The sequence below is a fragment of the Ranitomeya variabilis genome, chromosome 4 (assembly GCF_051348905.1).
Source record: "Ranitomeya variabilis isolate aRanVar5 chromosome 4, aRanVar5.hap1, whole genome shotgun sequence".
Lineage (NCBI taxonomy): Eukaryota > Metazoa > Chordata > Amphibia > Anura > Dendrobatidae > Ranitomeya > Ranitomeya variabilis.
This window is the reverse complement of record NC_135235.1, coordinates 80,132,638-80,158,978: the sequence shown is the minus strand read 5'-3', so window position 1 is coordinate 80,158,978 and position 26,341 is coordinate 80,132,638. Positions and strand designations below refer to the sequence as shown.

The following is a 26,341-nucleotide window of genomic DNA, read 5'->3' as shown; positions in this document are numbered from 1 at the left end:
GACAAATTAAACAAGCGACCCTTAGGAAACTTACTACCGGGGATCAATTCAACAGCGCAGTCACACTCTCTGTGGGGAGGGAGAGAATCAACTTTAGGCTCTTGAAAGACATCATAAAAATCTGACAGAAATGCTGGGATCTCAGAGGGAGTAGATGAAGAAATAGGAACCAAAGGTGCATCCCCATGAATGCCCCGACATCCCCAGCTCAACACAGACATAGATTTCCAGTCTAAGACGGGATTATGAATCTGTAACCATGGTAATCCAAGCACTAAGACATCATGTAGGTTATATAATACAAGGAAACGAATAATCTCCTGATGGTCTGGGGTAAGACGCATAGTCACTTGTGTCCAATATTGTGGTTTATTGCTAGCCAAAGGTGTAGAATCAATACCCTTCAGGGGAATAGAAACTTCCAACGGCTCCAAATCAAACCCACAACGCTTGGCAAAGGACCAATCCATGAGACTCAGAGCGGCGCCAGAATCCACATAAGCATTCACAGTCACAGATGATAAGGTACAAATCAATGTCACGGACAAAAGAAATTTTGACTGCAAGGTACCTGTAGAAAAAGATTTATCAACCTTTTTATCAACCTTATTTATACGTTTAGAGCATGCTGATATAACATGAGCTGGATCTCCACAGTAGAAGCACAATCCATTTTTGCGCCTGTAATTTTGACGTTCGCCTCTAGACAAAACACGATCGCATTGCATATGCTCTAATGCCTTTTCAGAGGTCACCGCCAAATGGTGCACAGGTCTTTGCTCAGAAGACACCGCCATACGGTGCACAGGTTTTTGCTCAGAAGATACCGCCATATGGTGCACAGATTTTTCCTCAGAAGACCCCGCCATATGGTGCACAGATTTGCGCTCCCGCAAACGCCGATCAATCTGGATAGCCAATTTCATGGCATCATTCAGACCTGTAGGCACAGGGAACCCCACCATGACATCCTTCACGGCATCAGAGAGACCTTCTCTGAAATTAGCTGCTAAAGCGCACTCATTCCATTTAGTAAGCACCGACCATTTACGGAATTTCTGGCAGTATATCTCAGCTTCATCTTGCCCTTGGGAAAGAGCTATCAAGGCTTTCTCAGCCAAAATCTCCAAATTAGGTTCTTCATAAAGCAACCCCAAAGCCTGAAAAAACGCATCTACATTTAACAACGCAGGATCCCCTGGCGATAATGCAAATGCCCAACTTTGTGGGTCGCCGCGCAGTAGAGAGATAACAATTTTAACTTGTTGAGTCTGATCACCAGCAGAGTGAGATCTCAGAGACAAAAACAATTTGCAATTTTCTCTGAAACTCAAAAACCGGGATCTGTCTCCGGTAAAGTATTCAGGCAGAGGAATCTTAGGTTCAGACATTGGAGCACGTATAACAAAATCTTGTAGGTTCTGTACTTTTGTCGCAAGGTTATTCAAACCTGCAACTAAACTCTGTGGATCCATGTTTCAAATGGGTGTAACCCAAGCATTCAGAGGTTAAGAGGAGAGGAGAAAAAAAAAAAGGCTGAAGACTGCAGTTTAAGCAAGGAATACAAATGATCAAACTAAGGTGCACTTTCAAACACAGAAAAAAAAACCTTTTCTTCTCCTTCCTACTTTAGTGCATATTTTAACACATAGATTTTTTATGGCCGGCCAAACTGTTATGGTTACCCCAATGACCATGGGAAAAAAATACAAAACGGACTAGCTCTCGGGTGATGGAAACTAAGGTCGACCGTGACCTGAACCTGACCCAACACTTACAGTAGCCGGGGGATGTACCTACGATGCCCTAGACACCACGCGCCAGCCGGAGATCTAACTACCCCTATAAGAGGAATATACAGGCCTGCCTTACCTCCAGTGAGGAACCCCAAAAGATGATAGTAGGCCCCCACAGATATTGACGGTGAGTTCAGAGGAAATGACATACGTAGGATGAACAGCAGATTTAGCACAGTGAGGTCCGCTTACTAGATAGCAGAAGGACAGGAAAGAGTTACTTCACGGTCGACCTAAAAATCACTATTCAAAAACACCATCCAGAAATTACTTTAAACTCCAGTGACAACTCATGCCACTGGAGTAGTAATTTTCTGTCCACAAGAGCTTCCAGCACTGAAGAGTCACATTGCAGATAGCTGGACAAAAATAGCAAAACAAGAAACAAAATTCAACTTAGCTGAACTGGAACTTGAGGCAGGTGAATGCAACAGAATGCTACTAGCACATTGTTGGCCGGCATGTGACTAACAGCCAAGCAGCCTTAAATAGGAAACTCCCCTAGAGGGTGGCGACAGGTAATCAGAGATGGAGGAAGGCACATAAGAGACACTACCATAACAGACCACCGGGGGAGCCCACAAACCGAATTCACAACAGGCGTCATCGTCTTGCCAGAGAGCATCTACGCTGGACGATGGACCAGTGGGCCTTAATGTTGTTCACCGATGAAAGTCAATTCACGCTTTTCAGAAATCGTGGCTGCCAACGATGTCGGATACGTCAAGGAGAGAACTATGCATCAAACTATGCATGAGCCTGTGGTGGTGGTGTTGCAGTGTGGACAGGTGTGCCTAGTCAATACAGAACTGCTCTACACTTTGTGAATGGTACAGTGACAAGCCCCTCAGTAACCTCATTAATTCAGTCATTGTGCCTCTGCATGAACAACACAGGCCTAATTTCATCTTCAAGGATGACAATATGCTCCAGCGCATCGAGGTTGCATCATTAGGGAATGGCTGTTGGGAGACTGGGGTACCTCAAATGGAGTGGCCGGCACTTTCTCCAGACCTGAATCCTATAGGAAACCTAGGAAACCTATGGCATCAGCTGAGTCGCCGTGTATAGGCTCGTAACTCTGTACCCCAGAAACTCAATGACCTGAGGGTCACTCTTCAAGAAAAGGGGATGTCATGCATCAGCAAACAATAACTCTACTTGTGATCAGCATGAGATGTCATTGTCAAGCTGTAATTGATGATCAAGGCCACATGACAGGTTATTGAGACATTGACATATTTATTTAGGCACTGTTCTTGGCTTTTGTTTCAATAAATTGAAATCAGGAAACCACTGTTGCTTGCTTCTACGTAAATGCCCTACTTTCACGATAAAATATCACTGTAGCGTGAAATTAAAGTTTTCCATAAATATCACCCAAAAGCCAAATATCCCTAACTTTTTGTGAGCAGTGTATATCCAAAAAGTCATTTGTTGTATTCTCCAAATGTGGGGAAAAAAGTAATGAATGCACACGTCCAAGAAATCAATTAATGTTACAAGCTTCTCACAGCCTCTGTTAGTTTTTAGGCCAAGTTGATGCCACAAGCTCAGCACACCGAGTGAATGCTCCACACATAGGACTGCATGACTGTTTAGGAACTTTTCATGAAGCATCTGCCAAATGGTTGTCATGCTAGCCTATCGGTGATGGAAGCTGTATGGCATTCTTTACAGGAATCGGTCATTCCTAGGCTGTTACAGCATAAGATTAATGGACACAACTTAAAAAGTTCATGATATATACAGTTGCCTGTGATGGGAGCCTAATAGTGACCTTCTTCACATAAGCTTCAATGTAAAAAAAAAAAAAAATAAAGTTGTGGTTTTTTTCCCTTTCTACCGTATATATGAAATAACAGAGTTGCAGACAGTTTTTTTGATGTATCATGTCCAGATGGAAGCCAAAAGAATATTTTTTACCTCCATCATTAGATGTTTGCCCACCGGAGCGGCCCGTGTAGGATTTATGGGCGTAACAGGAGGCAATATGCCTACGCTTCTTAATTTAATAACCCGTTGTGGCTAAAAAAAAAATGTTTAATGCTTTAAATCTCTATTTAACTGGGTTATATTAGGTCAGAATTTTTAATAAAAGTCGATGAACAGGCTTTTAAGACCACTTTGAGTATTTTAGTCAAAACTAGGAGTAGGCCAAGTAACAGAAGGTACAAATCTTTTCCATCATAGTTTTCTGTATGACCCTGAGTCATCATTGCCTTTGCGCCTGTTTTTTGTTTAGTCTTTGTGTTTTGCACCTTTTTTTTTTTTTTTATTAGCACCCAATTCACTATTCTACTTGTGCCTTTTCTAAGTCTATTTTGTTACTTGTTCGCCTGTGTGTTTTTCTACTTTGTTTAGTTTAGCAATTTCACATGTTTTCACCTGATTCTTCAATTGCAACTTTTTTTTAAAAAAGTCGCTATTTTGGGGAATTTTGGTGCCAAAAGCTGAAAAAGCTATTCAAGACAAGGCCATTTTTTGTTTTTCTTTTTACTTTGAGAAAATGAGTGCGTCATTTTGTTGAATTTGAGGCCAAAAATGGCAGCTAATACCGCATGACGAAAGAGGAAAAGTGACTTAAAAAAAACGCAAATGGTGAATCGGGGTCTATAATTTCCACTAGTGGTAAAATACTGACCAATATACCACCATATGAAAGTAGACTTTCACAGTCTGCTGGGGTATGTACATTTATGGGGGTCAATAGAGCTATAGCACTGGATGTGTTTTTTTCTCTCCATGTATGTAGAAGATATTAAATGGGCTAAAGTTGCCTCTTTTTCAGTACTAGTCCAGAACGCAGATTTTACATCTGTGAAAATATGACTACATCAGTGGTCCTTAATACAATGACAGGCTGAAAGAAGTCAAATACAGGAATAGTACTCTAAAAAAGGACCCATAAAATGGCCTTTACCCACTTATAAAATCTTTACATTAGCACTAGTGATGAGTGAGTGTACTCATTGCTTGGGTTTTCCCGTGCACGCTCGGCTGGTCTCCGAGTATTTGTAACTACTCGGAGATTTAGTTTTTGTTGACGCAGCTGCATGATTTACGGCTGCTAGCCAGCCTGAGTACATGTGGGGGTTGCTTGGTTGCTAGGGAATCCTCACATATATTCAAGCTGGCTAATAGCTGTAAATCATGCAGCTGAGGCAACGAAAACTAAATTTCCGAGCTGTCATAAATACTCGGAGATCACCTGAGCGCGCTCGGGAAAATCCGAGCAACGAGTACACTCGCTCATCACTAATTAGCACTGATTTTCCAAAACTGTCAAAACATTACTAAACAGGAAAAGCTGCTTTAACCCCATTGTGATGAATGAAAAGAACATCCCTTCAGCTAAGATGTAAATGTAAAAAAACAAAACAACAACCCATAAAGAAAAAAACACAACTTTCCAAATCTAAAAATAATAATAAAAAAAAAGAATATGCACGGCACAATAATGACTAATATGAATGACAATGAGCGAAAGTTAAAGCGGCACTCTGAAAACGATGGATTACATGCCTTCTTACCTGATTTTAGGACTAGTTTAAAGAAATATATTTTGAACAAGGAAAAAAAGTAAAATAATAAAATCAGAGGCAGCAAATGTAAAAAGTATAAATGAATAAGCAGTTGGATGGCTGACTTCTCTGTTCATGTTATACACAAATATGCCTGTAGATTTATCAGTAAGGGAATAATCTTAGCTAAATCAGTCGTGTATAAAAGATATTATGTGTATAACATGACAATTATGACTTGATATGTAAAAGAATTTCAAAATAGAATAAAATTTGGATGAATAAAAGCATTTTCTAAGCAACAACACAATGCATTAGATATAAGATAATATGCACCTTTAACTGCAAAGTCTCACGTTGATGATCTGATGAATGGTGTGAAATATCCAGGGTTGTATTACCTATAGGGGTGGTGGGTAGGGGTGCTTGTAAAAGGGATTGCTTAGATATGAACGCACTGCACAACGTGCTGTCGACTATCCTCATTGCCATAGACTTAAAGTAGAGCGGCAATGCATGTCGCAGCTCCATTCAACTACCCCTGGCCTTGGATTTTCTGCAGTCAATGAAGAATGGGAAACACTGGCTCTGAGTTCTGGCAATCAGTTGGTGTCCCGGTATTGAGAACCTCACCAATATTATTGTCACCTATCCAGTGACTAGGTGATCATTTACATTTACCAAAATTCCCCTTAAGGTACAGCCTAATGGTCTGCATAAAAGGAGGTAAATCAAGTACACCGCAAACATTAGCTAGCCGTTGGACCTAATGATTGTTCATCCGACAGCCATATGGCCCAATTTGGCCGAATATTTCTGTGTTCTCTATTGAGATAGCCAGAAATATCGGACAATGGACTGGTGGCTGAAATTCCACAGACCAGATCCTTCTTCCCCCCTTTCCTGACATCATCTGTTGGGGGTGAGTTGGGAGAATATATAGCTTCAAAGATGTGATTCCATTTTTGCCACTTTTCATAAAATTTCACTACTACCGAAAAACTAATTGGGTTGAGCTGCTAGAATGATCAACCTTTTTTTCCCCGTTTGTGATTTTTTTTTTCTAAACTGTGTTATGTACAGACTACTTGTAGAAAATGATAATATATTATGTGAAGTGTTTAGTTTTCATGGGAAAAGTCTGCAGGGCTTTAAACTTTTGAGAGGCGGCATTATTGGCTTAAAGATTGGCTCATCAGCAAACACACCACTGTAATCCGAATCACCGACGGTAATCTCCTCCACCAACACAGAGACGGGTTTTGTTTTGAGCTTTGAGTAATCTTCATAGAGAATGTATGGCTATGTCTCCGACAATCGCAGGGCTCCAGAGTACAGATATCTCAGACAGCAGAGATTTAACAGACCCCAATTCCACATGCAAAGTGTAATATCCTGATACACTGATGAGTGTTCGGTCTGTTCAGAAATACCAGCAAAGAAATAGTTAGCGTGTCTATTAATATTGTGGATCCTTATAAAGGGAACATACTGAAATAGAGCTAAAGAACAAAATTAGAAAGGCGCCGCTTCACAAACTATGGCAATACCTCCTAAGTAAGAGAATGTTGTCTATTCTTGAACAACAGCTTTAAGCTACGTTGATAAAAAATTTTGCATAAGTTTAATGGCAATTATTTTTCTAGATGGCATAGTAGATCATGCTGATTTACCTATCCTGAGGTTATAATGGATAGCCGGTCCACCTGGGCCATGGTACCTAAGGGTATATGCACATGACATCTTTCAAGTGGCCAAAAACATCAGTTTTTCAAGTAGAAGACATTTCAGGAAACTCTCCTTTTCTCTGGTGTTTTGTAACCTGAACCGTCTTTTTTTTTCCTCTCTTTTTTTTAGCATTATTTAGTCATTTTCTGAGCGATTTTTTGAGGTTTGTTAAAATTGGTGATTTTTTTGACCATTTTTTTTCTAGCATTATGGGGGGGGGGGGGGGAGTATTTTTTAAACTGTGGATTACAGATGTTTGTTTTTTTAATTCCAACCATGAAGAAACTGCTAGTGGTTTTTCAAGCAAAAATGCAGACAAAATGCTCTAATGATGCCCGGGGAGTCTTTTGAGCCTTCCCATTAACTTGTATTTTAAGCGTGGAGCATCTTCCAAGAATATCCAGCTCAATTCTTTTAACCGCTTGCCATCTTTGGAAGTCTGAAACGGATAAATGACGCTAAAAAGCATGAATGAATGAACAGCGAGTCTTTTTTCCCCATGTAAATACATATATTCTTTCTTTTGAGCTTTTTTTGGGGGGCACTTTCGGAGCGGAGCCAAACAAATCCTACCTGAAAAAAATCATAGTGGGCACATACCATAAGAGTGGCCCAATGACCCCACTACCACATAAAAAACACCAATATTGTAAATAGCACAAGGAAAGTTACATCTTTGACTATTCCCCACCTATCGTATGGGGCAGCAGGTGACCATTTAATTGTAGGAAGTCTCACTTTATATGGTTTGGCTCAGATTTCAGAGGTAAACTCCACTTATCTGCCGCCATGCTGTCTTGTGCCATATAGATGTAATACAATGTAAAGGCTTTGGGCACTCACACATTGTGATACACCGTAATGTCCTCCTGACCTTCGAGTGAGGATCCGAGGGTTCCAATGTACTCATGATATATTTTGATATTCAATATATATATATATATATATGGACTTTTGTGGTCCACATGGTCATGACCATTATGGTCGTAAGTCCATATGACCATATATTAATATGTGCCTGCAGATAAATTGTTAATAATGGGATCTATCTTCCAGGTATATGGTACATGATTCCGCATGTATGTGTTTATGGAAGCCAAGACAGAAATAAAGAAAATTATTTTATTATATGGCTGCTGCTAAAAACTGTTCTAAGTCCCCCAGACCCCAGCAAGCATGATGCAGTAATTGGTATATACAGTATATAATGCACAGGGTTTATTCTAGCTATACTTTTCCATGCACAAATGGAATATGCACACATATTAGATTTCCAGGCGATATAATCAGGTTTTGTGACTATGAAGTATTGGCATGAAACTGAAAATAGATGGAAAAATGTAAGTCAATGGTGTATCATGACATACAATATTAGCATCCTGGGACTTACCTGGCCGATCTGGCTCCAAGGCTGAAGACCATGTATCCTTCTTGGGGCAGAGAATCATCCCCAAGCTCTTTGAGATCTTGGGGTCCCAGGTATTTGTCAGTGTCACCTGTCATTGCATCTTCACCTAAGAAAGAAGAAGAAGGACTGTTTAGCTACAAGCAGCAGCTTATACAAGCCCTGATGATAGCTTACTAGATCATCATTGTGAACACTCCGACATCTAATCAATGATGTGACACAGCCCTGGGACATTTTCCATACTGAAATTCCAATAATGTGCATCAGCAACAGGACAACACAGATGACTGAGCCTCTGGATGTCACGTTACAAGGATACATGGCCAAAAATCAGATGCAAGATGTATTTCTGCAGTGAAGCCTCACACTGCATATTATGGAGGCACGGATAATGTATATATATTAAGCCTTGTAATTATGTTATATATTCACAACTGCCCATGTTACTTTATGTGGCTGACTGCTGGTCCGCCAACCGCAATCTATGCCACCATGCAAGACAATGGGTTTCTCAATGTCCTATTCACCTACTATAAAAAAATATGCATGGCTTTTATGTAATGTTTTAGATGTTCAAATGTCACCAATTTCTTTCTGATTTTTGCTGCGGATTCCACTTTTTGCAATCTAAAGCAAACACATGCAAGAAAACTGGTCCAAAACTGACTATGTTGGGTTTTGGCAGTTGATGCCTGAAACACCTTTCCTCATATCGATCCAATTTTTGAGTATAATCATCTTATTTATTATGCTCACTTATATAGCGCCATCATATTCTGTAGCGCTTGTTACAGACATTATCATCACTGTCCCCATCGGGGCTCACAATCTTCATTCCCTATCAGTAGGTCTTTGGAGTGTCGGAGGAAACCGGAGAACCAGGAGGAAACCCACGCAAACACGGGGAGAGCATACAAACTCCTTGTGGATGTTGTCCTTGGTGGGATTTGAACCAAGGATCCCAGGGCTGCAAGATTACAGTGCTAACCACTGAGCCACCATGCTGCCCCTTAGGTATTCATGGTTACAACCACGAACAACTAACTAATTTACTAACTGTCAGTATATGAGTGGTCGTAATCATGGTTACCTAAACTATTGCAATGCCATGCCATGCACATAGGGTAAGCGACATAGCAAATCAGGGGAACTATACTACCTTTCCAATTGGAGGTATTTACATGTGCTTCTTTTCAGTTCAGGATAGCTTAAAATGTACTGGCGCTGAATTTGAAAAATTGGGACAGTCCAAGCAAGTTCGTGACTGTCGGTAGCCATGAGGTAATGTACAGTATGCAAGCCACACATACACATTATATGTTCACTGACAGATCCCGCTGATATTAGTATGCCTTGATTACAATCTAATATGTATGACAGGATAAGAATGTCCCCTGTCTTGCTACTGGGGAGGATTTTAGAGACAAAACCGGGAACTATAATCAGATGACATATTTGTCCTTCATCCAGTCCTGATGCAATGACTTGAGTCTTACTTTAACAAAGGGATGGACTTTGTTGGATAAAATGGGTAGAGTTAATGTTTTTTTTAGCAGGTTGTTGTTTGTATGCTAGCCTGAAAGTTGAATAAATAGGAAGCTGAATAAAATAATACCTTGATATCTGCGATCTGATGTTTTATCCCAGAGAAATCCATGTTTTCCTTATGTAAATGACCTCTACCAGGCTCTGGGGAGGACGTTGCCTGAAAGATAACTCTGCCTCCAGAGCTTGTTTTACATGAAGATGGAGTTACCAGTGTAATGTGTAATGGCGGCTCTCTGCTCTCATGATATCACTGCAGAGCTGTGTGTGATTATAACTAACACATCTGCTGGTTCCTCTCAGCTCCCAGCTCACAGGCAGACAGGGCTGCAATATTGTCTTAATGCATTAGAGCTCAGAAAGCTGCAAAAAAATGTGTTTGTAAGAAGACAAAGTTATTATCTTGTGTTCTGGGTTAGTTACGTGTCTCACACTGGCATCTCCCCCTTTTATTAAAAATAATCTTTGGAGGCAGATCAGTGTCTGGCCCGAAGCCTTGAACAGCTCAGTTACATATAAGAAACATATTGATATCTCTGAAATAAGACATGAGATCGCAGATATGAAGGAATTATGATGTTCAGCTTCCTATCACCTGCATGCCCATGTAGACGGTTTAGGAGGGGTGGATCCTACTCACAGATTCCCTTTAAAAGGATCCGATAGGAATAGACTGATCTCCATGGCACCTTTGTGGTTGATAACACAATGAATGCTTTGACAGGTTTTAGATATTCTTTACATCTGGCACAAACTGTTGCCCATAGACAATATAAGAAGCTCACAATGACATGAAATCAATGTAAAACATAGGACGCATCACTCATCAATATTCTGGAAGCATTTTCCATTTTCCTCATTTGGCTCTTCAAATATTTGTATCCTCATGTATTATACAAAACGGAAGGGGCAGGGGGAGGGAAGTCATTCCGAGGAGTTTATACTGTGATCTCATTTTGTGTTGTAATACAAAATATAAACAAATATGCATCACAATCACAACACAAGTAGATACATTCTATATAAAATAGGCAGGATATGTTATGTATTCATGCGATTACATCTGATAATGTGCTGTAACAAACTTGTATGTAGTCTAAAGGCAAAAGTAAAGTCAAATTAGTGGTAGAAATAGGGCACCAACAACCGCATTACAATCAATTCAGTCTATTGAAGTGGGTTTTTGGCTAGAAATGATCTGTGAGTGTCCAAGAAGCCAGGCAAAGCAGAAAATGGCAAAAATCACCATCTATGGATTAAAACATATCACAAAGCGGTGTTCTTTCAAGGCTACAATAAGTCACTTGGTAAATCTACAAGGTCTTCTCATCTCTTTAAAACAGACCTGTCACCAGATTTCACAATACAAACTACATATATATATATACACATTCCCTACCTGATCTATCTATCTATCTATCTATCTATCTATCTATCTATCTATCTATCTATCACAATAAATGAATTCACACTTTCCCCTGTCCCGGTAATCTGCTGCCTCGGAGTAACCCTTGACTCTGCCCTGTCCTTTAAACCGCACATCCAAGCTCTCGCCACCTCCTGTCGCCTCCAGCTCAAAAATATCTCCAGAATCCATCCTTTCCTCAACCCTCACTCTACCAAAATGCTTGTGCATGCCCTCATCATCTCCTGCCTCGACTACTGCAACATCCTCCTCTGTGGCCTACCTTCTAACACTCTCGCACCCCTCCAGTCCGTCCTTAACTCTGCTGCCCGACTAATTAATCTCTCTCCTCGCTACACTCCTGCTTCCCCTCTTTGCAAATCCCTTCACTGGCTACCAATTTCCCAGCTTATCCAGTTTAAACTACTAACACTGACCTACAAAGCCATCCATAACCTTTCTCCTTTGTATATTTCTAAACTAATCTCTCAATATCATCCCTCATGTAATCTCCGGTCCTCCCAAGACCTCCTTCTCTCCTCCACGCTTATTCGCTCCTCACCCAACCGCCTCCAAGACTTCTCCCGAATATCCCCCATCCTCTGGAATTCTGTGCCCCAACACATCCGATTATCCACCACATTCGGATCCTTCAAACGGAACCTGAAAACCCATCTCTTCAAAGAAGCTTATAACCTGTAATGACCACACGGCCACCTCAACACCATCAGAGCTACTGCAACCCCCGACCTACTGTCTCCTTCCCCATAATACTGTAGAATGTAAGCCCACAAGGGCAGGATCCTCGCCCCTCTGTATCAGTCTGTCATTGTTAGTTTGTTTACTGTAAGTGATATCTGTATTTTGATGTAACCCCATCTAATGTACAGCACCATGGAATTAATGGTGCTATATAAATAAATAATAATATATTCAGCCTCATTTGCAGACCGATTCAAATGCAGATTTTTCAGTAATAGAGGAAGGGACTGGACATACAAAGGTAAGACTGGACACATGTAAAGTTTGGGGGTTGAAATCCTGCTGGCAAATTCCCTCTAACCTTAACCTCTCCTCTAACAATGGACTTCTTAGACTCCATACTGCAGGCTGTCACATGAAAACCGTTTCTACCTGCTGATACTTATGAGGGAATGCTTTTACTTTGATCTTAAACTTTGTTGGTTATAGTTAATTTAGTGACAAACTGCATAATTTTTGGAGAAAGGCTGAACCTGATGGACCTGGGCCTTTTTTCAGCCCATGTACGGTAACTATATATGTACTTTAAACACTTCCCTACTGTAGTCCATGAAAAGTTGCAGGATCAGCCTACGCTATAGGCCACGGTTGATGACAATTTCTCATGTAACTGAAGCAGATATTTGTAAAAATGTCATTTAGATGCAACTCTTAGGGGCCCCTGTGTAGCTGCACCGGCTGAACCGGTGGTATGTCCGCCCCTGACTTCAGGGTCATTTACTTTAGAAAAAATATGCAATGGTATGGAATGAGGATCAAGACAGAAGTGCAAATTTTTCCATACACTTTTGTGGTAAAATTGGCCATAGACATAAGATGGTAGTTGTTGGCCAAGCGGTCATTTGGCTGACAGCGATCCTTGCCAGCTGCTTGGCTCAACCAAGCATCCATGTTATCTCAAAGGGCAGAGGAGGGAAACCTACTGACAGCAGAGTCCGGCACAACGATTGCTCTCAGCCAAACACTTCTGAGACTGAAATCAAACATCAGGCCTTGAAATTTTATCTGCCCTATAAAAATCAGATTGTCACTCAGTTTCATCAAAATTGGCTGCTTTAGCTGATTTCCATCCACCATACATAGGGCCTTAAGATTTTAGTTGGGAGCACTTGTTCCAGTTTAGATATAGTCTAGCCCAGAGGTTAGTAAGTGTATACACCAATCTATATACCACTACTGTTCATCTTCATGGACAAGTAATAGTCACTGTGCCCATACAATGGCTAACTACACTCGCTCCCCAGTGCACTATCATTAGTGCTCACTGTACTATAATGGTTTATAAAAGCAATGCTGAAATGTTTACTCTGCTTTGCAAACAAACTCTGTGTATTTGAGCACCTGGGGGTATGCTCACTTTGCAGACGAGCGGCTGAACCTTCCTCACTCAGCTACGGCTTGTGTTCAAAATATTAATTTCCAAAAACATTTCTTGATTGATCTTTAATTAATCTCACAATAATTCCCTTAAGTTGATATTTGTATATTGGACTTTGTGTCTAAGGATCTTTTTCCACAGGAACAAATGATATACATATTATAAAATACCTATTTGGAAAGGCGCGGATCTTTCTATTGTAGTCAAATGTACAGTATTATATGATCTCATATAAAACATGAGAGATCCGAAAAAAAAATAAATAAATAAAACGGGCACCAAAATCACTAGAAGTAAAATTACAGGGTTGTGGGAGATTAGGAAAATATAACTGTTTTCTACCAGGAACAGCGCCACCCTTGGCTATAGGCTGTATACGGTACTGCAGCTCTTCTCCATTCACTTGAGTGTGAAGTGCTGTACGCTACATGGGACCATAACACACACGGACAACAGTAGACCTTCTTACAATGACCAACACTCTACTGCAGTGGTCAGCACCTTGTGTCACTATAGCTATTTGAGAAACCACACCCCCCTGTAGCTACAGAGCATGCTGGGAGTTGTAGTTTCATATCAGGTGGAGTGCTAGTTGCTAATACCTGCTTTACAAGTTTCATGTTGCTGAAAATGCAGATTTCATCTGTCAGCACTCCTGTTCTCAGAATAGAGACGAATGTGACCGGACCTGTCCATCACCATCATCCAAATGGAAAACAGCTTTCCCATGTTTGGTGCTTTTTAATTGGACGAAGCTGATGGACAGGTCTGATCACATGCTCCTCCATCAGCTGTAATTTTGTGGACAAGAAACCTATGCGGTCAGTGAGGACAGCAGACGAAGAACCTGTAATACTGTTAATAAAAATGTACTTATAATAATAATTATACTCTACAGTATAATGTAGAGACAGAGACCCCGATTCAAGCACCATGTCCCTTATTGGACAGTTTGCTGTAGTTTCGCTAAAATTACAGTTTTATCAGCAGCAGATTATTATTAGTGGCAGCTTTATGTGTTCATTGTACATGGGCAGAAAGCAGCCAATCAGTTTTGTGGTTATACAGAGCTCAGCATTCAGAGAACTGCTAGATGTGCAGCAGATCAAACAGTGATTTTTATTTTTTATGGGTCCATAAAAAATGCAGACAGAACATGGATGGCAAAGAGAACACATATGGCAGTCAGCACATGGATGGCAGACAGCACACGGATGGCAGTCAGCACACGGATGGCAGTCAGCACACGGATGGCAGTCAGCACACGGATGGCAGATAGCACACGGATGGCAGTCAGCACACGGATGGCAGTCAGCACACGGATGGCAGATAGCACACGGATGGCAGACAGCACACGGATGGCAGACAGCACACGGATGGCAGACAGCACACGAATGGCAGACAGAACTCAGATGGCAGACAGAACACGGATGGCAGACAGCACATGGATGGCAGGCAGCACATGGATGGCAGACAGCACACGGATGGCAGACAGAACACAGATGGCAGACAGAACACAGATGGCAGACAGCACACAGATGGCAGACAGCTCACGGATGGCAGTCAGTACATGGATGGCAGACAGCACATGGATGGCAGACAGCACACGGATGGCAGACAGCACACGGATGGCAGTCAGCACATGGATGGCAGAATGGCAGACAGCACACGGATGGCAGACAGCACATGGATGGCAGACAGCACACGGATGGCAGTGAGAACATGGATGGCAGAATGGCAGACGGCACATGGATGGCAGACAGCACATGGATGGCAGTCTGCACATGGATGGCAGAATGGCAGACGGCACACAGATGGCAGACAGCACATGGATGGCAGACAGCACAGGGATGGCAGACAGAACACAGATGGCAACAGAACACAGATGGCAGACAGCACACGGATGGCAGAATGGCAGACAGCACATGGATGGCAGAATGGCAGACAGCACATGGATGACAGACAGCACATGGATGGCAGACAGCACATGGATGGTAGACAGAACACGGATAGCATCCTAGTTGTATCTTAGTGCTGCGAGGTTGTCAATCTTTGCTAGAAACTTGAGAAAACACTATCTTTTTTACATATGAGAAAAACTGATGAAAAATCAATGGTATAAACTGACAAACTGTCGAAATCTGATCCAAAACACTGATGGAAATTGGACATCTGAATAATAATATTTTCTGTACAGCAGCAGCCATGAATGAGATCACAGGAGGCAACAACTCGAAGTATCACATTATCATATAAACATTGGTCAAAATAAAACCAATCTTGCAGCTATCTTCCTTCCTGACTGTCTCCTCGTTGATTATCGCACATCTGTCAACACAGCACTCACATTCATGTGACTATAAATTATGCAAATACGGCTCATTTACTGAAAACAAATACAAATAACAAAAAGTTATAAAGCTTTATAATACACTCTGTGATTCAACCGCTTGATGTCAGTGAACTAAGTATTCTTTTTTACATTCGGATTGTAAATATGTCCCTACCACTTCTTGCCGACAGAAGCTTTAATAAAAGACTTACAGTCTGCAGTTGTGGGATGTTACAGGTTTTGCACCCGCTCAGTGAGGACTCACATTTTATGCTAATTAAGGAGGTTTGTGGAGTATGTGTCACATGGAGAAGGCTGGGACTTCTTTGTGCTATGGCTATGACCACATGACACATCTGGGCCCACCAGGAGAGTTGTAGAAATTAGCATAGGACACCACAACACAAGAAAGAAAGGCGGAAAGGGAAAACCAAAACCAAAGAAAACCTTCCATATATCCAATGCAATTCAACAAATAGTAGATATAGATGTCTCTTTCGCGTTTCAGGCGCAACAACTGGCTCTTAATCAGAAAAAAAGACAGGTTGCAAAATACGGACGGATAATAATAATCTTTTTATTTATATAGCGCCAACATATTCCGCAGCGCTTTACAGTTTTGCACACATTATCATTGCTGTCGCCGATGGGGCTCACAATCTAAACTCCCTATCAGTATGTCTTTGGAATGTGGGAGGAAACCGGAGAACCCGGAGGAAACCCACGCAAACACGGGGAGAACATACAAACTCCTTGCAGATGTTGTCCAAGGTGGGATTTGAACACAGGACCCCAGCGCTGCGGTTGTCTACAGCGCCTCACGGACCCTGTCGACTTATGGTGCATTCATACTAAGTTTTCAGGCATGGATTTTGGAGCGGAGCCTCTACAAAATCTACATCAAAAAGTTTGCAAAGAACATTGGAAGCATTTTTTTTTTAGGTGGTTTTTGACTTTTGTAGTTTTGCCATTCAGACTCCCAGACTCCGGGTGGACACAAGTCTGATCTATTAGATGATGATCCCAATGGCCCCTGATGGACCCAACTGACTTTAAATTAAGTCCATCGGGTACCATTGATGTGCTGCATCCACCTTGGATCCACTTTAATTAGGGATTTTCATTAGCAGCCAATGGCTAAACTATTATTATTGGAATCTTTCCTTTTACATAATGGAGCTTCCAGGAACTTCAAATTCACCATCATCATCCTGAAATGTAGGATACAGCTAAACTCGCTCCCAAGACCCTGGGACATTCATTCCAATACATCTTCTATACAACTTTTCTCTTTTTCCAACCATTTGCGCCCATATGTGTCTAATGGCTTGTTCAGATGAGATGAGCACTGTCCGTAGTTTTTCCAGATCAAACTCATGCCCATGTTATTCTATGGGGCACATATCCGATTTTTTTTCCTTGAACTGAGCGGTCCTAGAAAAAAAATAAGTCACAGCATGCATGAGTTGCATCCAACTATCTGATGGCACCGGGCCATTCATTTCTATGGACCTGTGGGGAAAGAAAAAAAAATCGAACTGCACTCGGAAGACATCTGAGAGCAATCCGATTTCTACTGACTTACCGAATGGAGAAGATGGAGATTTTTTTTTTATTCTCCACATCTGAGAAAATTGGATCCCACTCTATTTAAACTCTAATCAGAATGTGATTATAATAATAGAACTGATTCTCCCGGAAAAACAAACAGTCGTGTGACCCCAGTCTAATACACACAAATTACAGCCCTACACCTCACTGAACTTTTCTCCCTTTTTATTCACTTTTCATGCCAAAATCGCAGCAGATGACACAGGGTTACCGCGCAGAATGCACCTCCGGTTACCAGCCGCACATTCCAGCGGTGACACAGGACAAGAACCTTTATCTGTACTTTCACTGTAATTGCTTTTTCCATTGCAGGTAAAGCAAAGTTCAGGAACTGGCTTCTCTCCCCCCCGCCTTATTATACGGCCAGCTATTACCCCTGTACAGAGACTGGTAATTAAAGCAATCTCCATCTTTCCATTCTGGTTTACAAGGATAAGTCAAAGCCACAGTTTCCATCCAGGAAGCCGCAGATGGACTCTGTATAACTGGCCAGAAACCATCTAAAAATACCCAGCACATACACGTCTACTTATAAAGAATGGATCATCTTTCCGCCTCTCCCAATTTATTTTAAGATCTTCTTTCTGCATTTTACACCCACCGGCAGGTCAATGCATATAAAGTACGGAATCGAAATCTTACTTGTTAAAAGAAGAGCCATTCGAGCGGAGTTACAAGATGTTCCTTTTTTTTCTGCAGAAATTCCTTATAGTCCTTAAACGGTGAATTAAATTTAATCCAAAACAGCCCAGGAAAGAAACTAATTCCGCAGGGTCATGTTAACTTCTCCATGTGACAAGCAACATGTTCCAGAGCAGCTCCGGCCGAAATAATCCACAAAGACCAAAGTCCCTTTACATTTCGTGTTACAATATAGAGTGACACAAACAACTCCCCAACCACGAAAACAGACAGACAGCAATCATCATCCAAAGGGTGGCATATGATCTGCCCTGCACACATCCATTTAAAAGTGCTCCTGATTGGACACCAAAACTTCTTGCAGGCAGAGAATGGTGAAATAATGAGCCCTTCACTATTTGTATGTAAATAGGTATCTGCTAGGGGGTGTGGAGGCTTTTTTTCTCTCGTAATCTGAGCCTTAAAGGTACAGTCCCCTTCTCTGCAGCTGTAGACACTAGTCAGGGACATCTATAACGCAGCAGTTCAGAGAGTTTGTAGTGCTAATAATCTGCAACCATACTGCAAAGTATACAACGTTACAGTAATTCTCTGTCATTTCAAGCTAGTTTACCAACTAATAAAACAATCTTATATACAGATAGAGATAGATAGATGTTATTGAGATATATAACCAGTGCAGCTTACTGTAAGTGTATTTATCTCATATTTAAATAAAAGAAAAAATGGATTGGGGTCCCCCTTAATTTTCTTAACCAGCTGTGGGAAAGGCAACAGCTGGGGAGGGGGTAATAAAACACATAGTTTCCCTGGCTATTAATATCAGCTCCCAGTTGTCTACTTAGCCTTTACTGGTTAGTGACAATGTGTGAGCCCCCCTAAAAAAAAATGATGCTCCGTGTTTATTACCCCCTTCCCAGATTATAAATATCAGCCCTCAGCTGTTGGCTTTCCCTCAGCTGGTTAAGAATAATATGGGGGTCACTATGCTGTTTTTTTTAATTCTATAATCTGTATCTCTTCTATTGTACTCTGACGGTTCACGCTGTGAATTAACTGTCCTTCCTACATATAGCCCTTTAAAAAATTAATATTTATCAATATAAGTATGCACGTGTTTGTCCCCTTTTGAGTATATTTACTTTTGAATTGAATCACTGACTAACATTAGTTAAGAGTGCAGTCCGATTTTTTTATCGGAATTGTACTAGTCCGTTTTAAATGTAGATACAGCTCTAGCAAAAATTAAGAGACCACTGCAAAATGTTCAGTTTGTCTGATTTTTCTCTTTATAGGTATATTTTTGAGTAAAATGTAAATTGTTCTTTTATTCTATAAACTACTGACAACATGTCTCCGAATTTCCAAGCAATACATTTTGTTTTGTTTTTTTCTGACAAACAAAAATGGTCAAAATAAATAAAAACTCAATGCTTTCAGACCACAAATAATGCAAAAAAACAAACAAATTCATAATCATTTAGAACCAACTATACTAGTGTTTTAACTCAGGAAGAGTTCAGAAATCAATATTTTGTGGAATAACCATGATTTTTAATCACAGCATTCATGAGTCATGGCATGCTTTCCACCAGTCTGTCACACTGCTTCTGGCGCAAAAATGGAAGCAGTTCTTCTTTGATGGCTTGTGACTATCCATCATCCTCTTGATTACATTCCAGATGTTTTCAATGGGGTTCAGGTCTGGAGATTGGGCTGCCCATGTCAGGGTTTTGATGTGGTGGTCTGTTAATTTTTGCCAGAGCTGTAAGTATGAGCCCTAAACAAATAATATCCCAAGCCCCACGGCTATCAGGAGTGGAACAATCAGAGGAAAAGTATAATAGAAACACGTCACCACTTTTGCATTTATCACCCACTCCTGGTTTTGACTTTTAAATGCTGATGTAAAATACTGACCGAATACTGAACGTGGCCTCAAAGTTAAAGGGAATCTGTCACCTCATTTTGGCCCTATAAACTGCAGCCACCGCTATTAGGGGCTTATCTATAGCATTCTGTAGTGCTGTAGATAATCCCCCGATGTATCCTGAAAGATAAGAAAAACAAGTTAGATTATACTCACCCAGGTGCGGTCCCAGTGCGGTCCGGGTCCATTGGGCATCGCAGGTCTGGGTCCGGTGCCTCCCATCTTCATGCGATGACATCCTTCTGTCATGGCCCATGCGCAGCCGTAATTCTCTGCCCTGTTGAAAGCTTCCGCTGCTTCATTGTAAGGTCCGGGGAGGAGGGGGCGGAGTTTCGGCAACGCATGCGCGGTTGTAAATGGCGGTCCCGACGCACAAAAAACATTACATGTAACTTTTTTTGTGGCGGCGGTGCGCCAAAACACGACGGAACCGTCGCACGACGGTTGCGACGTGTGGCACTGCGTCGCAATGCGTCGCTAATAAAAGTCTATGGAGAAAAAACGCATCCTGCAGACAACTTTGCAGGATGCGTTTTTTATCCACAACGACGCATTGCGACGTGCAGTGCACGACGCTAGTGTGAAAGTAGCCTTAGGCTACAAGCATGCAGTCACTCTATGTGACTGCAGACTTGTGAATCCTTACGTAGCGCACACTGCGTGCTGTAAGGATTCTCCAGTGTCGGCGCCGGGAGCAACGAGCGCATGACAAGTATATGATTTGCATTCATGCGGTTACATGCTGACTAGTTGGACACAGTCTCGCTCAATGCAAATGCATTGAGCAAGACCAGATACAGTCTAGTCGGAATGTGCCTGGAAGTACACATGCTAGAGGTCACATCACCGCCTGGAATTGAAGAATCCTCATAGCTCTCTACTTGTAGCACTGTAAAAAAAAAAATACGTTCCAGTCTATCAAAATCTCTGAACTATAAAATGCCAGATTAAAAGAGGCTAGATGTGATTGATTTGTTGTAATTTTTTTCTGAGCTGTGTGTTTTTCACCAGGTTCAAGACAAAGATCAGTCTGGTCAGATCTAGGTCTTATAATACCAAAAGGTAAATAATATAAACATTTCTAAGATGATCAACTATGAAGTGGTGCGAGCATTAAAATGAAGCTGCAAACAATCTGTATTACTTCGTCCATTGATAATGTCCCAGTGGGGGAGGGGAGCTTTTTATAAAAATTGTTCCCAAAAATGTTATTTGAACTATTTTTAATCCAAACTATATTATGATCTCAGACGTAAAAAACCCTACATGGAGCGTTCCTATTGTTTCCTAGTGAATAACACGTGTTACAGAACGCAGACACTTTTATCCTAATTTAAATCAATAGGGAATGCTGGTTACAAAACCGCAGCGGGGCTTAAATTCTACAGATTTATGTATATAAGTTTACTGGAGGAAAATCATTAACCATCCATGCGCTGTCCATTATTCACAGAATAGTTGCTTGGGAAACGGACATCTGATTTTTTTTTGCGCACAAGAAAGAAGAATGACGCATGATTAGTAAAAAATAGACACAAGGATCACAAACAGATGAAAATCGGATCACACTGGTTAAAGTCCCTTTTGTTCTGAAAGCAAAACAGACATGGACATCTAATAGCTTAAAGGGGTTGTGCAGTCAAAACTAGTGATGAGTGAATATACTCGTTACTCGAGATTTCTCGAGCACGCTCGGGTGACCTCCTAATATTTTTTAGTAATCGGAGATTTAGTTTTTCTTGCCGCAGCTGAATGATTTACATCTGTTAGCCAGCATAAGTACATGTGGGGGTTGCCTGGTTGCTAGGGAATCTCCACATGTACTTATGCTGGCTAACAGATGTAAATCATTCAGCTGCGGCAAGAAAAACTAAATCTCCGATTACTAAAAAATACTCAGAGGTCACCCGAGCATGCTCGAGAAATCTCGAGTAACGAGTATATTCGCTCATCACTAGTCAAAACCAATAAGTCTGCAGTCACTCTGTGTGGATTTGCCAGTTTCAGACCTGGGAACAGAGGGTAAGTTCCATAAATAAGTATTCTACCAATGGGACCACAAGTTCCAAATATGTCGCATGATACAGCAGCAAGTGTTCAGTTTACATGCTGTGCCACCTCAGGCTAAATTATGTATTACATGCTGGTTAGGCTACTTTCACACTAGCGTTAACTGCAATACGTCGCAAATGCGTCGTTTTTGCGAAACGCCGCATCCAGCAAAAGTTTTTGCTGGATACGTTTTTTCGTCATAGAGTAACATTAGCGACGCATTTGCGACGCATTGCCAAACGGTGAATCCGTTTTGCGACGCTTGGGCGTATGGTAGCGGACCGTCGGGAGAAAAAAACGCTACATGTAACGTTTTTTGCTCCCGACGGTCCGCTTTTTCCGACCGCGCATGCGCGGCCGGAACTCCGCCCCCACCTCCCCGCACTTCCCCGCACCTCACAATGGGGCAGCGGATGCGTGGGAAAAATGCATCCGCTGCCCCCGTTGTGCGGCGGGGACAACGCTAGCGTCGGGGACCTCGGCCCGACGCACGGCGACGGGCCGAGCCCGACGCTAGTGTGAAAGTAGCCTAAGTGGTTTGTGCAATGCATGGATCTACCGGGTCCTCCAGGGAAAGAGATGTGCTCTTAGGCTTCTTTCACACTTCTGTCGACAGGCGGCCATCAGAATGCGTCGATGCGACGTATTGACGGATGTCTTATATATAGTGAAAAACGGATGCAACGCATCCTGTGTCCTGACGGATGCGTCGAATCCGCTGCCTGAATTTGAATGTGTAAAATTCGAGAGAGAGAGATATTCCCCTGACTACAAAATCCTTCCAGGCATGCTCAGAATACAAAAACGGGATACGTCGCTGGATTCCTGTTTTTGACAGTCAGTGACGGATCCTGCGTCCATAGGCTTCCATTATAGCCAACGACGGACAGCACAGGACTCGTTGCTGAGCGATTTTCCGACGTGCAGAAAAAACGTTCCTCTGAACGTTTTCCCTGCCCGACGGACAGCAATTTTCCGACGGATCCAGTGCATGACGGATGAAACAGAAGGCCATCCGTCACGATCCGTCGCTAATACAAGTCTATGGGAAAATACAGGATCCTGAAGAAAAATTTGCAGGATCCTGTTTTTTCAAAAATCGACATACTTCGACGGGAGCTAAAAGACAAAAGTGTGAAAGAGGCCTAAAGGAGACCCCTGTCTACAAAAGACACAGGAGATTGTCATCTACATTCACAATAGTTTACTTTTCGAAGACGTTCACCCTAAATAGAGTGTAAGACCTCATCGGATTTTTTGCATACAAGAAAAAATTAAGCATTTTTCATCGATGTGCTGGATCCAGTTTTTATCTATATATTGTTTGTGTGTCTGTTTTTACCAACAGTCTAGTCCCTGCTTTTGTTGTACGCAAAAAAAATAAAAATTTCCAAGCTTTTCTTACCTATTATACACACATAGTACACATGAATGATATCAAAGAACCATCCTTTTTTTATATGATCCAATTATTTTAAAGGACGACTTTGATTTATGATTTAGATGAAAAAAGGACACTCAATCAGCAAAAAAACACAGACATATGAATTATCCTATAAACTGTAATAATTATGGGTTTTATCTGTGACATAGCTGGAACACTACACAAAACATGGACATCTGAGTGAGGTTCCCAGAATGAGTTTTTGTAATATTTTTGACAGTGTAATTTTGATGCACAAAGAATGCCATGTCTTATGGTTCCAGCAAAATGGATGGGATTTATAGAAATCTCATGCCCACTGTGATTTTGTTTTCACACTTTGTAAACTGTCCTATAGAATGACATCAGATGTGGAAAATCTGCGGGTAGAAAAATGCATACCCGCTTTTAGTGCATTTCCGCTGCTTTATTTAACCCCTTTACCCCCAAGGGTGGTTTGCACGTTAATGACCGGGCCAATTTTTACAATTCTGACCACTGTCCCTTTATGAGGTTATAACTCTGGAACGCTTCAACAGATCCCGGTGATTCTGACAATGTTTTCTCATGACATATTGTACTTCATGATAGTGGCAAAATTTCTTTGATATTACCTGCGTTTATTTGTGAAAAAAACGGAAATTTGATGAAAATTTTGAAAATTTTGCAATTTTCCAACTTTGAATTTTTATGCAATTAAATCACAGAGATATGTCACACAAAATACTTAATAAGTAACATTTCCCACATGTCTACTTTACATCAGCACAATTTTGGAACCAACATTTTTTTCGTTACGGAGTTATAAGGGTTAAAAGTTGACCAGCAATTTCTCATTTTTACAACACCATTTTTTTTTAGGAACCACATCTCATTTGAAGTCATTTTGAGGGGTCTATATGATAGAAAATAACCAAGTGTGACACCATTCTAAAAACTGCACCCCTCAAGGTGCTCAAAACCACATTCAAGAAGTTTATTAACCCTTCAGGTGTTTCACAGGAATTTTTGGAATGTTTAAAAAAAAATGAACATTTAACTTTTTTTCACAAAAAATTTACATCAGCTCCAATTTGTTTTATGTTACCAAGGATAACAGGAGGAGAAAATAGACCCCAAAGTTTGTTGTACAATTTGTCCTGAGTACGCCGATACCCCATATGTGGGGGTAAACCACTGTTTGGGCGCATGGGAGAGCTCAGAAGGGAAGGAGCGCCATTTGACTTTTCAATGCAAAATTGACAGGAATTGAGATGGGACGCCATGTTGCGTTTGGAGAGCCACTGATGTGCCTAAACATTGAAACCCCCCACAAGTGACACCATTTTGGAAGTAGACCTCCTAAGGAACTCATCTAGATGTGTTGTGAGATCTTTGAACCCACAAGTGTTTCACTAGAGTTTATAACGCAGAGCCTTGAAAATAAAAATTATTTTTTTTTCCACAAAAATTATTTTTTTATCCCCCAGTTTTGTATTTTTCCAAGGGTAACAGTTGAAATTGGATGCCAAAAGTTGTTGTCCAATTTGTAGTGAGTACGCTGATACCCAATATGTGGGGGTGAACCCCCGTTTGAGCGCATGGCAGAGCTCGGAAGGGAAGGAGCGTCATTTGGAATGCAGACTTAGATGGATTGGTCTGCAGGCGTCACATTGCGTTTGCAGAGACCCTAATGTATCTAAACAGTAGAAACCCCCCACATTTGTCCCCATATTGGAAACTAGACCCCCCCAAGGAACTTATCTAGATGTGTTGTGAGAACTTTGAAACCCCAAGTGTTTCACTACAGTTTATAACGCAGAGCCGTGAAAATAAAAAATCCTTTTTTTTCTCACAAAAATTATATTTTAGCCCCCAGTTTTGTATTTTCCCAAGGGTACCAGGAGAAATTGGACCCCAAAAGTTGTTGTCCAATGTGTCCTGAGTACGCTGATATATATAGTTGGGGTAAACCCCTGTTTGGGCGCACGGGAGAGCTCGGAAGGGAAGGAGCACTGTTTTACTTTTTCAATGCAGAATTGAGATCGGACGCCATGTCGCATTTGGAGAGCCCCTGATGTGCCTAAACAGTGGAAACCCCCAATTATAACTGAAACCCTAATCCAAACACATCCCTAACCCTAATCCCAACGGTAACCCTAACCACACCCCTAACCCTGACACACCACTAACCCTAATCCCAACCCTATTCCAAACCGTAAATGTAATCCAAACCCTAACCCTAACTTTAGCCCCAACCCTAACCCTAACTTTAGCCCCAACCCTAAATGTAGCCTTGACCCTAGCCCCAACCCTAACCCTAACCCTAGCCCTAACCCTTGCCCTAACCCTAGCCCTAACCCTATCCCTAACCCTAATCCTAGCCCTAACCCTAACCCTAATGGGAAAATGGAAATAAATACATTTTTTTAATTTTTTGCTAACTAAGGGGGTGATGAAGGGGGGTTTGATTTACTTTTATAGCGGGTTTTTTAGCTGATTTTTATGATTGGCAGCCGTCACACACTGAAAGACGCTTTTTATTGCAAACATTTTTTCCATATTTTGGTCCATGTGAGGTCTTGTTTTTTGCGGGACGAGTTGACGTTTTCATTGGTGACATTTTCAGGCACGTGACATTTTTTGATCGCTTTTTATTCTGATTTTTGTGAGGCAGAATGACCAAAAACCAGCTATTCATGAATTTGGGGGAGGTGTTTATACCGTTCCGCGTTTGGTAAAATGGACAAAGCAGTTTTATTCTTCGGGTCAGTACGATTACAGCGATACCTCATTTATATCATTTTTTTATGTTTTGGCGCTTTT

The 26,341-nt window shown here is 41.4% G+C and overlaps 1 protein-coding gene across 50 annotated transcripts in view; it reads right to left on the bottom strand.

Moving 5' to 3' along the window:
* ANK3 (ankyrin 3) overlaps nucleotides 1-26,341 on the bottom strand; it is a 756,238-nt gene that overhangs the window by 104,777 nt on the left and 625,120 nt on the right. For 49 of the 50 annotated variants that reach the window (XM_077258828.1, XM_077258825.1, XM_077258804.1 and 46 more), the window contains one exon: nucleotides 8,439-8,562. In XM_077258828.1, coding sequence (XP_077114943.1) covers nucleotides 8,439-8,562 — 124 coding nt within the window. Of the gene's footprint in view, nucleotides 1-8,438; nucleotides 8,563-18,131; nucleotides 18,549-26,341 lie in introns of those variants that run through there. The other variant, XM_077258849.1, reaches the window with a different exon arrangement.